Source organism: Grammomys surdaster, unplaced genomic scaffold, assembly GCF_004785775.1.
Source record: "Grammomys surdaster isolate TR1022 unplaced genomic scaffold, NIH_TR_1.0 147, whole genome shotgun sequence".
In the NCBI taxonomy this organism is placed as follows: Eukaryota; Metazoa; Chordata; class Mammalia; order Rodentia; family Muridae; genus Grammomys; species Grammomys surdaster.
The window spans coordinates 108,351-124,713 of record NW_021604605.1 but is presented as its reverse complement, the minus strand read 5'-3'; the positions used below and the strand labels follow the sequence as shown (position 1 = coordinate 124,713).

Below are 16,363 nucleotides of genomic sequence, written 5' to 3'. Positions count from 1 at the left end.
GACTAGGTTTAATGTCATTATTGTATTAGGTGTTGGCTGCAGCTCTGTGATTAAAGTTGGAAACGTAAGGAGCCTTTAAGGGGCTATAAAATCAACACTACCTGGTTGACATGACTGCTCAAAAAATACACTTTCTGTTAAGTGTTCCTTTATTCTCTTCTCCTCTTCTTCCTTTTGTTGTTCTTTCGCAGACGGGAGAAGAGTAGCGATAACCTCTTTCCTTCCCAAGGCCTTCCTCTGGCTTTGTTCGGAAACCTGGAGGCGGAATTTGTCTATCACACCATAGTGACAGGATCTAACATCTCTATGACGAATCACACTGAAAACAGCAAAACAATAATAAAATAATAATGGTAACGGCAACAATAATAATAACAAAATCTGTTCAGGTTTCTGGGGCCTATCTAGCAGAAAGTATCAAAATGTTTCAATTGTGTAAAAATAATCTTGCTGACTATAACCAAATACTCAAAATTTGCTAATGACACCGAGGGAAAAAATTATCTCATAGCCTAAGGAAGAAAATGAACAACTATGAAATTAGATGTACATATATAGTCAAAACATACAATAAAAATCTTCTGTGTGGTGTGGCTGACATTGAACCCAAGGCCTCAAGCATGCTAAACAGCAAGCAGTCTACTACTGAGTTATGGTCTTGGCACAGAATCAAAGTCTACAGTAAAAGAATGATAAACAAATTTGCCTTTAGCAGTGAATTTTTCCTGTATATCTGTTGAAGATTTCTTTTCTAAATTGAAACATATAAAATAGTTTCTTCCTCACAAACATGTAATAAATTCATATTGTTACTTGTTATTGAAGTAAGAAATCTTTCTTTATTGTGCCTGATTTTCCTTAGGAAGTGCAAAACAATTAGGTCAAGAGTAACACATTTATTTGGTAAGACTGCATTCCTTCGGAATAGTCCTTTCTTACTGTGTACTGAATGACAACCCAAAGAAATGTGCAAAAGCCTCTGTTCTTAAAAGACATAATCTATGGCCCTGGTCCTCAACCTTCCTAACGCTGTGACTGTTCCTCATGTTGTCGTGACCCCAGCCATAACATTATCATTGTTACTTCATAACTGATATTTGCTATTGCTATAAATCACAATGCAAATATTTTTAGAGATAGAGGTTTGCCAAAGAGGCTGCGACCCATAGGCTGAGAATCCCTGATTTATGGCTTTGAGCTGAGGAGAAAATAACTCTGCTTCTTATAGAAAACGTTGACAAATACAGCTGACTTAGTAGCTCAAATTAAGGGCTGGCCAGTGGGTTCATCTGGTCATCCCCAGTTCTAAAGTAAAAATTAAATATGAACAGCTTGGGCAAACAATTGTTCATCCGACACTCTAAAATGCAATGATCTGGAAGCACCGGGAGAACCTTTGACAGGTGAGTAGTTACACACACTTGCTTCTGTTTCCATTCAATCCCAGGCTCATTAGCTGAATCATTTCAGATGATCTTACACTGTTGTTGTTCTATAATATAGTATTAATTGTTTCACAAATATCACTATACTAGCAGGATGTCTCAAAGAAAGCTAGACATCATTTAGTACTCTGGCAACTCGTGGGAAAGCTCACCAGCAGGTATCAATTTGAAGTTTAACATGTGGAACCATAATGTCTTTTTGTTTGTTTGTTTGGTTTTGGTTTTTTGAGACAGGGTTTCTCTGTGTAGTGCTGGCTGTCCTGGAACTCACTCTGTAGACCAGGCTGGCCTCAAACTCCGAAATCCATCTGCCTCTGCCTCCCAAGTGCTGGGATTAAAGGCGTGCGCCACCACTGTCAGGCATAAAGAAAGCTCAATTCCCTGTCATAGCTGGAGAAATGCAAAGGAATAAGCCAGAACTTGACCAGACTCATTACTGCCTATATTAGAACAATGAAGAATTATTTTTTTTAAAAAAAATCCTGGTAGTGCCGGGCAGTGGTGGCGCACGCCTTTAATCCCAGCACTTGGGAGGCAGAGGCAGGGGGATTTCAGAGTTGGAGTCCAGCCTGGTCTACAGAGTGAGTTACAGGACAGCCAGGGCTACATAGAGAAACCCTGTCTCGAAAAACCAAAAAACAAAAAAACAAAATTCCTGGTACAAATTGTTTTAAGTATTTGATTGCCTTATTCTTGAGCTCCAAATCAAAAAGCATAGAAACACTTGCTTAGGAGTAGCATTGAGAAGGGAGCACGTTAAAGTTACAGCACACATAGCCACACACTGAGCATGCATTACCAAGATGCCACCCCGACTTACATATCCACACAGCACTGTGGCTTCACCGCGCCAGCAGCATCAACGACAACATACTTATTTGGAGTCGTACACAAAACTGAAAGAAAAAGTCACAATGTCCATTAGTGTGATTAAATCAAAATTAGAAGGAGCAAGTGAAAACTTTATAAGCTAGGAGACTCACCTTTGAACTTTAAGGCAAACTCATAGGGGTTGTACAGAGTCAACACTTGCTTATGTGTTGACTGATCATCTGCATAAAATATTAGCTCCGTGGGAAACACAAAGACAGGAAGAGTCCCTTCCACTAACTCTGGTTGTCTTTTTTGTTGATGCATTGGCACTGAATCCCCCTTGCTGTAGCTTCTGTCTTTACAATCTCAAATCTATTTTGGACTTTCTTAGATTCAGTTAAAAACTCCAAAGCATTTTGGCAATCTAGAAATGAGAAAAAGAAACCGCATGATACGGATTTTCAGAAATCTATAGTCACTCCACAAAAACAAACAAACAAAAAAGCATATTTAGGGACCAGCAAGACAGCTCAGTGGGAGCAGATGCTTGGTTGCAGGCCAGGTCTGATGACCCACATTCCATCCACAAGTCCCACAGGGTGGAAGACAAGAACCAATGGGCCAGGCAAGCTGTCCTGACTCCCACACACTGACTGTGGCACACTCACATGAACATATGCATGAAAACATGGCTGGCACACACACACACACAGAGGGGAGAGGGAGAGGGAGAGAGAGAGAGAATAAAAGAATGAATGAACGAACAAACAAGTAAAAGCAGTCTGGGTGTGGTGGCACATGACTTGAATCCAACATTCAGAAGGTAGAAGCAGGTACATCTCTTGTGAGTTCCAGGCCAGCAAAGGCAAGAAGGCTAGATAGTTGTGTGCTGCCATGGGTGCTGGGAATTGAATCGGGATCTTCTAGATAGAGCAGCCATCCCTCCAGCCCCTAAAGATTGATTGATTGTGTGTGTGTGTGTAGAGAGAGAGACAGAGACAAACAGAGACAAACAGGCGCACGCGTGCGTGCCTGTGTGTCTGTATATCCACTTATATAAGGATGTCTGCAGAGGGCAGACTCCCTCCTGGACCTGGAGCTACAGGTTGTCTGTGTGGGTGCTGAGACCCAAACTTGCGTCTGGAGAGTGGCTCCTGCTCTTTTAGTTTCTAGAACCCAACCCATATTAAATAAATGACTCACAACTACCTGTAACTTTTAGCTCCAGGGATCTGATGTCCTCTCTGGCCTCCTCACAGGAATCCCCCCCCACACACACACACACACTAAAATAAAGTCTCTTTTAAAAACTAAAAATTACATTATTTTTCATAGAAATACTTAAGAATCACTTTTCCACTGATGCTAATACTGGTTTATTCAGTGCTCTGTGGACATATGAGGAAGCCGGTTCTTATTTTTTCTATTGAAACATCAAGACATCTGGGAGCTAAAAGGATGATACTCACTTAGAAGTCCTCAGAGTTTTCTTTGAAAATTTGAAATCACTAAGTGCTCTTTGGCACACATGGCACCATTCCTACACTCAAATGTCAAGTTACAGAGTCCTCATGAGAGCTGGGCCTTTTCCAACTCCAGAGGCTTTTTTGGATTCCTTCTGGGGTTCTTGAATGTGTTCCAGGTAGTTGTAGCTGGCAGAAGTCTGCCTGTTGTAACGTGATGTTTCTGTTTTGATTTCCTAACCTCACTGTAATCAATACTCTTATTTAGCAAACCTCCCAAAAGTAACAAAACAATACATGATCTGAGGATGTGGCTCCACTGGTGGAGTGGCTGCCTAGCATGGACAAAACACTGGCTTCGAGTCCTAGCATTGCATAAAACCTGCCATGGAGTCATATGCCTATAATCACAGCATTCAAGAGGCAGAAGAAAGAAGATTAAACTTCAAAATCATTCTTTGCTACATAGAAAGTTTGAGACCAACATTAGTGACATGAGTCTATGCTTACAAAAAAGAACAAAAATAAACAATAACATTGAAGGCTCAATCCCCAGAAACCATGCTCCCAAAATGCAAAATTGGGCTAGGCATGGTAATGCAAACTTGTACTTGTGGTACTTGGGTTGGGAGCCTAAGGGAAGAGGATTGTTTGTAAGTTTGAAGGTTATTTGGGCATCATACCAAAGTTTTTATCTCTAAAACCAACCAACCCAACAAAGTGAAAAATCTAACACACTCAGAAAATATCTAGTTTGCACTCTGTACAACAGACTTTTAAAATAGGCTCTAAACCATTACATAGCTTGAATTCCCCATACATTTAAAAAGGAGTATAACCAATGAATCCATTATTTAGTTTTATTGGCTGCCAGGGCTCTGATCCTTACTGAGGCTTTCTGAACTTTCACCAAAATAGGATATAATACCATCATATGTAAAAATGTAGATGGAAGTCATGCACAGGCCATCAAAGACATTCAACTCCAAGCTGGTTCACACCTTTAATTTTAGCACTCTAAGGGCACAGGCAAATGGTTCTCTGATTTTGGGGCTAGCCTGGACTACATAGCAAGTTCTAGGCTAGGCAGGGTTACATAAGTAAGACCTTGTCTCGAAAATAATAAGAGAAAAGGAAGGAAAAAGAAAAGAAATTGAACTTTGGAGGTGAGGCATTTTGTTGTATACCTGTAAGTCTCAGGCTTTTGAAGGTTGAGGGAGCTATCCTGGGTTACCACAAGACTCTGTCTCAAAAAAAAAAAAAGAAAATCAGGAAAGTGTACCCAGAAGCATTAGGAGGAAGGCATGCAGACCAACAGTGTTGCATATTCGAAGGCATGGAAATCTGAAGGCCGAAACCTCAGGCTGCCTCAGATAATCCATCAGCTCTCTATTCATTACTTTGGAGCATGGCAGTGTTAGACTGTTCCCAAGTTTGGTTTTCAATAAGCTGACCGATCTGTTGACATTTTCATGAGTAACAATATCTAATGTTTGTATAATTCATAACAGATTACCCAGACTTACATTAATTACATGGACCGAGTGACTGATAAGCTCTTAGGTAGAGTGTTACTTGGTCCATATTAAGTGCTAAGTGTTCCCTATTATTACTGGTGGTAGCGGTGTTTAATTATAAATACACCAGACTGAAATGTACAAGCAAACAAACATCAAAACAATATCATCAGGTTTCCTGCCTTCTGGTCCAGTATTCTTTCCACTATACAAAAATATTTCCATAAGAGAAAGAATATTTTTGAAAAGCATCTGACTTAAGTTATTAAGTTATTCTAATTTAACATATTTTCTCTGATTTATTTTTCATCCTCATCCATTCTTCTCTGCTACCCCCCCCCTTTTCTTTTGTTTTTTTCGAGACAGGATTTTTCCGTGTAGTCCTAGCTGTCCTGGAACTCACTCTGTAGACCAGGCTGGCCTCGAACTCAGAAATCTGCTTGCCTCTGCCTCGCAAGTGCTGTGATTAAAAGTGTGTGCCACCACTGCCACCACCCCCTTTTTCTTGACAGGGAATCTGGTAAATCTGTTCTCAATCACACAGCAATTCTCCTGCATCAGCCTCCCAAGTACTGAAATTCCAGGATTAAGACACCACACAGGGCTTTGAATTCATTTCTTTTGCTCTAAGTCACAAATATTTCTATTTGAATAAAGCACTCTTAGAAGTTTGGTATAGCTGGGAGGTGGTGGCACACACCTTTAATCCCAGCACTTGGGAGGCAGAGGCAGGCGGATTTCTGAGTTCGAGGCCAGCCTGGTCTATAGAGTGAGTTCCAGTACAGCCAGGGCTACACAGAGAATCCCTGTCTCAAAAAAACCAAAAAAAAAAAAAAAAAAAAAAAAAAGTTTGCTATTTTAAAAAAAAAAAAACCAACAAGAAGCTCTATAATTTTATTCTTAAGAAATTTAGCTATTAGGAAGATCCAAATTTGACATCATTAAGTGATATGCTCTGACTCAATTGTAAACCTTGGTTCTGAGGGAAGGAGTTTGTGATTAAAAGGTAGCAGCTCTGATTTACATAAGACATAATCAGTAAGTATTGGTCAATCTGGGGAGCCATCTAGAAAACAACTTTATTGTTTATTTATTGGCTCCCCAGATTGACCATGTCCAATTCCAAACAGATTAAAACTTTGAGTGTTAAAACGGGAAAGAAAAGCCATCAAAACAGCAGAAGAAACCATAGAAAAAAATTTTTTAAATCCTCTCAGGCTAACAATGAGATAAAAGTAAATTCCAGAAATATTGACAAATTTAGCTACATAAAGTACACATGGCTGCCCTGTAATCTAAACACATGGAGAACAGAGGCAAGAGGGTCAGAAGTTCAAACTTAGTCTTATGTATCTAGCAATTTTGAGACCAGCCTGCCAGCCTGTACTACATGAGGGCTTGTCACACACAAAAAAGCAAATTATTTTTATAGAAAATGGACTTAGCTTACAAAAGGCCATTTAATCTCACAAGAGAAACACAAGCTAAAGTCATGCTAGGATACATCTTAAAGGATATTGGAGTAGTAAAAAAAGTAAACAAAACCATAAACAAAATAACTTGATAGCACTGGTGAGAGAAATCAGGCATATTCTTATATTACTGATGGGGATATATAGTGGAACAACTAACATTCTGCCAGGATGAAAGGCTCATAGCCTCAGAGCCACAGATTTTATTTTTAGAATATTTCTGGAACATATACCATTATCATCACCCTTCTCCACGACCACCACTGTGTATGAAGTTACATGTGTGAACTTTTATATGTGGAAGCTTTTATACGAAGTGCTGAGCATTAAAGGAGATGATTTCTGTGAAGCTTACTAAAAAGACCTTGGTACTCAATATAAGCCAGTTGTTCATAGCCAAAGAATGGAAACAGCCCAGCTCTCCATTAATAGTGGATTTATTAAAGTATAGTATATCCATTTATTGGGATACAAGATACCCATCAAAACAATAGAGAATGTTCTTTGTGTAGCTGGACAAGAATAAAGCCTTCCAATGAAAAAGCTGGAGCTGCTGACATAGGCCAAGGCCAATAATCCCAGCTACTTAGGAAGTTAGAACAGGATGATAAATTCAAGATTTGCCTGGATACTTAGACTCTGTATCAAAACAAAAGTTGACTGGGCTATAGGCTAGTGATAGAACACTTGCCTAGCATGTGTGCAGGTTCAATCCCTGGTAACAACTAAGACTATAGCCACAAACAAGAAATTGGGGAGGAAGAAACAGGTAAAAGAAGTGCTGAGGATAAAGCTTAGTAGTAGGCCCAGGTTCAATCTCCAGCATGCTTTTCCCCGTTCAAAAAAAAAGAAAGGGAAGGAAGGAAGGAAGGAAGGAAGGAAGGAAGGAAGGAAGGAAGGAAGGAAGAAAAAAAGAAAACCCCAGAAAAGCAAGGAGCACTTTGTGAAGCACATACTATCCCTTGTATGAAAAGGAAAGATAAAAGCATAAACCATACCCTGGGGTGAGATGATACATGCCCATTATCCCAGCATTTCAGAGTCCAAGGCAAGACGATCAGGCATTCAAGGCCAGCCTCAGCTACACAGGGAGTTCCAGACCAGCATGGGTTACATGAAATCCCACCTCAAACAAATACTAAATTACATACTTTTCAAGCACTTTAAGCTGCCAGGTGTAGTGGCAAAGGCCATCCCAGTAGGGAAACTGAGACAGGAGGACTACAGAATGAGACTATCTTAAACAAAAAAGGAATATGAGATGGCTCACAAATCTTACTATGAAGTAAAAAATAACCATGCAGACAAGTGCCAAGCTTGTTTTAACTTTAAGGAAAATTTAGTTGGCACAGGTCAGAATAGGAATTTTATTAGCTTGAGATAAAGGCTTAGAAGACAGTTTTATCCTTTTCATCCTGAGGCTTTCTTTCTCTTTGAGAGTTAAAGATGTACTTGTTGCCCCATGAATCACAAACAGGCCAAGTCCCTGTCAACATTAAAGAAGGGTTTAATTGCTTTTTCATTATCCCTTTTCCAATTCATCACTTATCTTGGCTAAGATAGAAGTTGCCTCCTCAACTCCAACCAGGGCTGATAAGGGAAGAATTAGCACCAGGTCATTAGCATTAGCATTGCCAGCAAACATCCAGAAGCGCTCACCTGGGATTGCTGGGGTTTTGGGAGATTACCACTTTCTCTTTGCCCTACTCCGTATTACAAAATCATTAACTGCAAAAATGTAGGGGAAAGATTATATACTAAGCTGGTTAAAAAAAATCCTTAAGGCAGATCAGTTTTATGAAGTTGTTGTCTAAAAGTCTAGTGTGCACCAAGTCAAAGTGTGTTAGCATCTCACAGATAAGGAAAGCAGCCCCAGGTTAAGACATTTCCCAGACTTGCACAGGGTATTAAGGACAGAAGTATATTGTCTACTCACATTCTGTTATAGGATTTATCTCCTCAGCATCTCAATTAGAAGGCCCTACCCCTGTGATTCTGCTGTATGTTTCAAGTAGCCTCACCCAAAGTTTAAATTTGTTAGCATTATTGTTTTATTTTCCTGTGCTGGATATTGAACCCAGGGCCTTGTCCACAGACTATTTTTTTATGACACAGTGTCTCGCATAGGCCAGGATAGCCTTTAAGTCCTCATCTTCCTTCCTCTCCTTCTCAGGTGCTACAATTACAGGTTGTGGTACTATGCCTGGCACCAATGGTGTATTCTCTTGTAGACCCAAGTTTAGTGCAGGTACTTGAAAGACACTGGGCTCATTGGTTTTCCTCCAGGTGTCTACTAATAATCAGTTCTTCCATAAGTGAGCATGTGTACACCCCATAGGTGAATGTGCTGTTTCCATAAAAGTATCTAAAGGTTACTACATACAGATAGGTGGCTGCTGGCCATAGGCTAGGATGAGGAGGGATGATGGGATCAGCATTTCCAGCTGCCTCTCTTCTTTCTCTGCCTTCTGCTTCCCTTCCATTTCCTCTGAGTCAATCCGGGTCAGCAGTGTTTATAAAACCATGAAGCTCCAACATGCCCCTGACCATAAAGGCAGGCAGTCCTGATGAGAAAAGATATAGGAAACTGCCTTGTCTTTGACCCTCTCCCTAAAGTACAGAACATTCCTAATTAAAATTTGAAAGAAAACCTTACGTGTGCACACCACCTTGTGACCAATTTACAAACTACTTTCCCACAGGAAGCAGTGTAAACACTGGATGTTTTATCCTGGTTGTCTGAGGCAGGGGCTTGTTATCCAGCCCATGCTAGGTTCAAACTACAGGTCCTCCTGCTTCTGCCTCCTGAATGCAGGGATCACAGGTGGATGCCACCCCCACCCCCGCATCTGCTGTTGGTCCAAACAAGCTCCTTGCCCACAGTTGTGATCATTTGTTGTTTTCCTCACTTTGCATTGAACAGAGAAAGCATAATACTCTGGGATGAGCAGGGGAGTTTCTATAGACTTCAACATCGAGACTATTATTATTTAGCAAGCAAGGAAACTATAGTAAAGTATATTCTTCCCCCTCCCCCATTTGGAAAATGGAGCCTATAAGAAGGGAATAAGTAGGTCCTTTTGGATCCTTATACTAACTACTGTGGTTCAAAATTTAAAAAGAATTAAGAATGGGGCTAGAGAGAGATGAGTCACAGGTGAAGAGCAATCGTTGCTCTTGCAGGACCCCATTTTGGTTCTCAGCACCCACATGCAGTGTCTCAAAACAACCTGTAATTCCAGTCATCATGAGATCTGGTGTCCTCTTCTGGCTTCTACTGGCACCAGCACACATATTGTACATATTCATACATATACTCAGGAACACACAAATCTTTTTTTTTAAAAAAGCTGTTATCAGCTAAGTCTTGTTCAAAGTTTAGCCTCCACAGGAATTACTGGCTCATCTGCTTAGCCACAGAGGGCCAGCTACTTAAAACTTTGTATCTCTATTGATTCTGTTTCTCAGCTCCACCTTTAGTCCAGGCCCCCTTTTTATCTAAGTGCAGGAGCTATCTTAGTTTTCCACCACTGGGTATAGTCTTTGCTAAAAAAACAAGAAAATGCAAATTAGGTAAGAGCAGTAAGTTTTACTGCTTTAGACTCTAGTATAAAAGTCCTTTCTCCTCCATGTTGAAAACTCAGCAACAAAGTATGAGTTCCAGTGTCATCTATCAGAGTTCTTAATGGTTGGTCTCCTAGGCCACAAATTGTATCAAAATGTTCATGTTATATTTTAATGTCCATTATTCAAGAATGGGTAACTTTTCTAGGTTTTGTTATCTTCTGGGTGGAGCTACTACAAAACATGCAGAGTGATAAACTAATCCACATTCAAAAAATAAAAGTTAGCTGGGCGGTGGTGGCGCATGCCTTTAATCCCAGCACTTGGGAGGCAGAGGCAGGCGGATTTCTGAGTTCGAGGCCAGCCTGGTCTACAGAGTGAGTTTCAGAATAGCCATGGCTATACAGAGAAACCTTGTCTCAAAAAACCAAACCAAAACAAACCCCCCCCCCAAAAAATCCAAAAAATTAAAGTTGAATAGTACATGACTTTAAAAGAACCCCCAAGTCAGGAGCAGTGGGATGGGTCTATAATTCTAGCATCTTAGGAGGCTGGGAGAAGAAGACCACAGGTTTAAGAGCAGTCTGGGAGACATAGGAAGGATCCATATTGAAATAAAAATAGTACCTGGGCATGATGTATAATGCCTATAATCCCAGAACTTGAGATGCACAGTAAAACTCTGTGGGTTCAAGGGTACCCTGGTCTACGTAGCTGCTCAGGCCAACCATGGCTACAAAGTAAGATCCTGTCTCAAAATAAGTAAAATTAGTAATATAAACTTATAGTCCCAAAACTAAGGCTGAGGGAGAATGGTGAGTTCAAGGCTAACCTGTGCTACATAGTGAGTTCCATGGACTATATTGAAACATTGTCTCAAAAAAGCAAACAAACAAACAAACAAACAAAAACTTTAAAAGGGATGTGAGTGTAGCTTGGTGACAGAGAATTTGCCTAGCATGCATAAAACACTGGACATGATCAAGTGCCACACAAAAAAGAAAATCTTACAGAAACATCTTTTTGTAACTATATGGCTGGGTGTGGTGGCAATGCCTGCAACCCCATGACATTGTCTAAAATAAACAAATAAACAAACAACAAACAACACACACACCCCTACTGGGTGTGATGGTATGTATGCTCCTCTAATTCCAGAACTCAGGAGACAGAGACAAGCAACTTTCTATTATTCAGAGGGCAGTATGGTCTACACAGTGACTTCTAGATCAGCCAAGCCTATATCATGAGACCCTATCTCAAAACAAAAACAAAAAAAGAAAATTACACACACACACACACACACACACACACACACACACACACACACACACACACAGAGAGACACACCAAAATACCCTGTAAAACAAAACCATCTTTATTTCCCCATTTTAATAAAGGAATTATTTCCACAATTTAAAACATTCTAGTGTCTTTATTACAAGATATACAAGCCGGGCAGTGGTGGCACACGCCTTTAATCCCAGCACTTGGGAGGCAGAGGCAGGGGGATTTCTGAGAGTTCGAGGCCAGCCTGATCTACAGAGTGAGTTCCAGGACAACCAGGGCTATACAGAGAAACCCTGCCTTGAAAAAAACAAAAACAAACAAACAAACAAAAAACAGTTACAAGATATACAAAAAAATCTGTATTAATTCACTGTATAAAAAATATGTATGCTGCTACATGTAGCACACGGAGTTTTTAAGTCTTTAATTCCAGTCTTGGTGGAATACATCTTTACTCAGGAGGCAGAGGCAAGAGGATTTCTGTATCATCAGAGGCTACCCTGATCTACGTAGCTAATACCAGGTCAGCCAGGGCTATATAGTAACCCTAGTGACCCTATGTCAAACAAAATAACAATCTTTTTAATTTATTCATCATATATTTAGTCATATATATAATATATATCAGGAACTATGGAAAAGACCAAAACATTATTTTCACCCTACAGAACCCTGGCCTAGCAAGAAAACCATACAGCAAGTATAGAATATGATATTGAGATATTAGGACATATATTAGTGGGAGTAGGGTCTGGCACTGTCTTTAGCAAGCTATCTGGGTAATTCTCAGATTCAACAACTTCTAGAGCTACTGCCACAGGCAATGTGAAACCTGTGAAAGATTTTTAAGGCACAGAAACTGACCTGATGAGTTTGAAGGTGAGTGGTGGCCATTGACTCTCCAAGTCCAACCCCTCACTCTAGCATAGTTACTAAGAAAAAAAAAACTGCTGACTGTGGTTTGAGGAGATGATGTAAGCAGAGGCTAAGGCGGTAGGAATGGAGTCAAATGTAAGAGATGTTTTAAGTGACCAAAGGTCAATCAGGTGACTAAAGTGCAGTCATACAAATGTGTCACTGCAGTGGACTTTACATAAAAGCTGTCGTCCTGTTGAATCTGTCAATCGATAGACCCAAGGAAAAAAGGGAGAAGGAGAGCAATTTCTATGTTTCTTTATAGTCAAGAGCAAAGGTCTTAGTTTGTACATGATCCTTCTGAAATACTTGGTTTTTCTGCCTCTCACTGTTAGCTAGTAGGCTGATATATTAACATATTCATATTTTCTGTTAGTATAGTTGGAGAGGACCAATTTCTGAGACTGGTGGTATCAGGATGTGCTGACACAAACAAGTTGTGAACCTACCTGAGAAAGTTGGACGCAAAGACTGGTTCAGATGATCAAAGCCAGGCGCTGTCAGAGTGAGGTTACCCATCCCCTCCAAATTCTGTCACTAAAATTGCAGAACCTGCTTAATTCTGGAAGAGGTTTGAACCTAACTGAAAGAATTAGACTTTGGGCTACACCCTGAAGGTCAAGAAAGCCTAGCAGAGCTCTTATTTCTAATTTTGGAGGTATGATTTAGCTGGAGCCATCTTCAATTACCTGATGAAAAGCAAGACAGGTACAGGGTCAGCCTGAATGACTAATTTACCTCCTAAGAATCCTTTTTGTTTTGAGACAGAGTTTCAGTATGTAACCCAGCTGGTCTGGTACTCACAATGTAGACTAGACTGGCCCCCAAGTCACATAGAGCCACTTGTCACAAGACTCTTCCAGGATGTAACTTGTATTTCTATCATGATTCTGGATAGCAATCTCTTGCTATTTCATTTTTACTTGCTTTACTTGGGCGATGTATTTGTCCAAAGATAGCTATCTGTCAAAAACTGCACACTTTACAGGCATGGAACCTCACACCTGGACTCCCAACATTTGAAAGCCTATGGCAGACAGATTGTCTAGACTTTGGAAGCTGGCCTGGGATACACAATGTGTTCCAGGATAGCCGAGGATTCATAGTAAGACTGCCTCAACTCCTTTCCCCACTCCCATCCAAACTGTATATTTCTAGGTAACCTGAGAGCTACAGAGGTCCACAGAGATTAAAACAAATGCCTCATAATAGAGATGAGATAATCGAGGACATAAGGATTCTCCAGACTGTTAAGGGGTGACAAGACAGTCTTTAGAACATCACTCATAATCTTTGCTAGCTTTTAGGAAAGATTAAAATGTTCTCAAGTTTCTATCTTAAACCTTTTTTTTGCTTTTGTGTGTGCATGTATGTGTGTATGTATGTATGTATGTATGTATGCTTCTGAGACAAAGTCCCTCTGTTACATAGCTCTTGCTGTCCTGGAACACATATGCAGAACTCCAGAGACTACTCAGCTTATCTTAAACCATTTCTTTAAAGGTGGGAGGAGGGTACCAATATTTTGAGACATCTCACTATGTAGGCCTGGCTGGCCTAGAACTCTCTATGAAGACCAGCCTAGCCTAGAACTCACAGAAATTGGTGAATTTCTACTTCTTCCTACTTCTGCTACCTGAGTGCTGGCATTAAAGGACTACGCCAGTACATTCAGCCCCAAAATGTCTTTATTAGGCTTAAGGAAGGAATGAGATGGGTTTTGTAGTTTCTTGTTTTATGTTTTCAGACAGTGAATTTGCATGTAAATCCTCTATGAGAAAAAAGTATAAACTATCTGAGAATAAACATGGTTTTCCCTATAAAGGGATTACTACTCTACAATAGGATATTGCCCATTATACTACATATAAAGGGGATCTATCAAAACCATTTCTCGGCTGGGCGGTGGTGGCGCACGCCTTTAATCCCAGCACTTGGGAGGCAGAGGCAGGCGGATTTCTGAGTTCGAGGCCAGCCTGGTCTACCCAGTGAATTCCAGGACAGCCAGGGGTACACAGAGAAACCTTGTCTCAAACAACCAAACCAAACAAACAAAAAACCCACATTTTTTTCACAGATTTGAAAAGTTGTAAAATTTCAAGTATCCTGGCACATCAGGAAACCTCTGCTGCCTTGTGAGTTCTCTGTATCCTTCAGAAAGCAGTTTAATCTCACATCCTGTTGGAGACTATAGATTAGATAACTCTAAAGACACATTCGGCCATGTTTCCTGTTCGCCAAATTTGCCACCACTCTGCACCAAATATATGAACTCTGTGTGTAATTGAAAAGCCGGCTGTCTACCCTTTACTCAATTTCCTGAATGTAGTATTTTACAGACAAAGAAATTTCCTAATACTTACAGGAAGTGTGGACAAGATTTTCGTCACTACGAATGCATTAAATCCCATGTGTGCCGTTCCCGAAAGAGTAGACTTTCTCCTTCTGTCTGGAATTCACATTAAGAACAAAAAGTGTTCCAAAAGAACAGGACTGCCTTTTAGGCAAAATTTAGGAACTTGTGTTTTTCAGGGTTAATTTCTCTTTAGAATTTTCTTAAGGGACAAAATACTCGGACCCTTTGCACTTATTTGCCCTATGGCTTCCCCAAGTGAAGTTTCCTTCCAGTCTACTGGGACAGCAATGCTACTTCAGTGAAAGAAAGACATATGTCAGTTACTTTCCCCAGAGGGAAACAGCAGATTAAGAGCTAAGGTCTAGGGAGGGGCTAAAACCTTCCTCCCTAAGACATCAGCCCCACCTGCTTGGGGCCCAGCCTTTACAGCTCTTAACACCACACTACCCGGCTCCATGTGAAACTGGTCATGTGAGCCTGTTTACAGCTGAGCAGCTGGTGCAACCATCAGGATCTATGCAGAGGTCCAGGGAGGGGTAAGGATACAGGCCACTTACCTCCTTTCTCCCCTATAAAATTCCAAGAAGATACTTGCTTCGACCACCACCCTCCCTCCTAGTTTCTCCACTTTCCTTCGTGCCCCTTCAGGCAAAGCCATCCTGGGACACCTGGCTCTAGCCGCCCCCCGCCCCGTTTCCGTCTAGTTGCTCGTAGAGGGGACCGGCTGAACTGCAGGAAGGGCGAGGACAGGGTCACCCCGAACCGGGTAGTCGACTGACTTCCCTCCCACAGCCCTCCAGGCAATGTCCGCCAAAGAGTTGTCCCAGGAGCTGCATCCCCAAGGCAACTGAACTCTGTCAGAAAGGCAGCGGGAGGCTTTGGAGGCTGCCTTCGCCCAGGCAGGGGCAGTTACACACCTCTGCTGGCCCTGAAGACCCTGCAGAAGGGTCACCAACAGTCCGAGAACGGTGGACTCGCTGTCCGGTCCCCGCCACCCACCTAAGCCCGGCACTGAACTGCCCCGCTGTCAGTCACAGAGCCAAGCTCTGGCTATGAGTACTGGGCATTGTCTACACAGGGGGGGGGGTGGGGGGGGGGGGGTCTCAGCCATGTAAGTTCCACGTTTTCCTCTCAAGTCAGAGGAAGTGGGTGACGGGACATTGAGGGACTCTCACCTCAGTAACACTGGCTCCTCGGAAAGCAGCTGCGACTGCTCCCTGCTCCTTTGTCAGAGTCTCCAGACTGCACTGCCTGCTGGGATATGGGAGGACTCGACTGCCACTTCTCCCCGCCCAGGAGGATGAGTCGCAACTGGGGGGTGGGTGAGAAGAGGGAGGAAAGGCGGGCCTGGGGGTGGGGTCTAACCGGGGGCGGGGCTTCTGTGTTGCCACCTGGCTTCTGGGGTTTCTTCCTTCTCACTGCTTCAAACTACTTCCTTTGTCCTGTGGCCGCCCCTCCTTTTCCTCCGCCCCACTCCCCCACCCCCACAAGATTAGAGGCTTTCTCTGAGTGCGATCTCTTTGCACTC

The 16,363-nt window shown here is 41.7% G+C and overlaps 1 protein-coding gene across 4 annotated transcripts in view; it reads right to left on the bottom strand.

The window, feature by feature from the left end:
* Mospd1 (motile sperm domain containing 1) overlaps positions 1 to 16,100 on the bottom strand; it is a 27,813-nt gene extending 11,713 nt beyond the window's left edge. Inside the window, exons 1-6 of one of the 4 annotated variants that reach the window (XM_028765016.1) lie at positions 16,011 to 16,072; positions 14,843 to 14,928; positions 4,909 to 4,964; positions 2,429 to 2,682; positions 2,266 to 2,341; positions 102 to 319 (exon numbers count right to left, since the gene is read on the bottom strand). In XM_028765016.1, the coding sequence (XP_028620849.1) occupies positions 102 to 319; positions 2,266 to 2,341; positions 2,429 to 2,582 (448 nt within the window). In that variant the 5' untranslated portion in view covers positions 2,583 to 2,682; positions 4,909 to 4,964; positions 14,843 to 14,928; positions 16,011 to 16,072. Of the gene's footprint in view, positions 1 to 101; positions 320 to 2,265; positions 2,342 to 2,428; positions 2,683 to 4,908; positions 4,965 to 14,842; positions 14,929 to 16,010 lie in introns of all 4 variants that reach the window. The other 3 variants (XM_028765017.1, XM_028765015.1, XM_028765014.1) reach the window with 3 other exon arrangements.
* Positions 16,101 to 16,363: the final 263 nt, after the last annotated feature.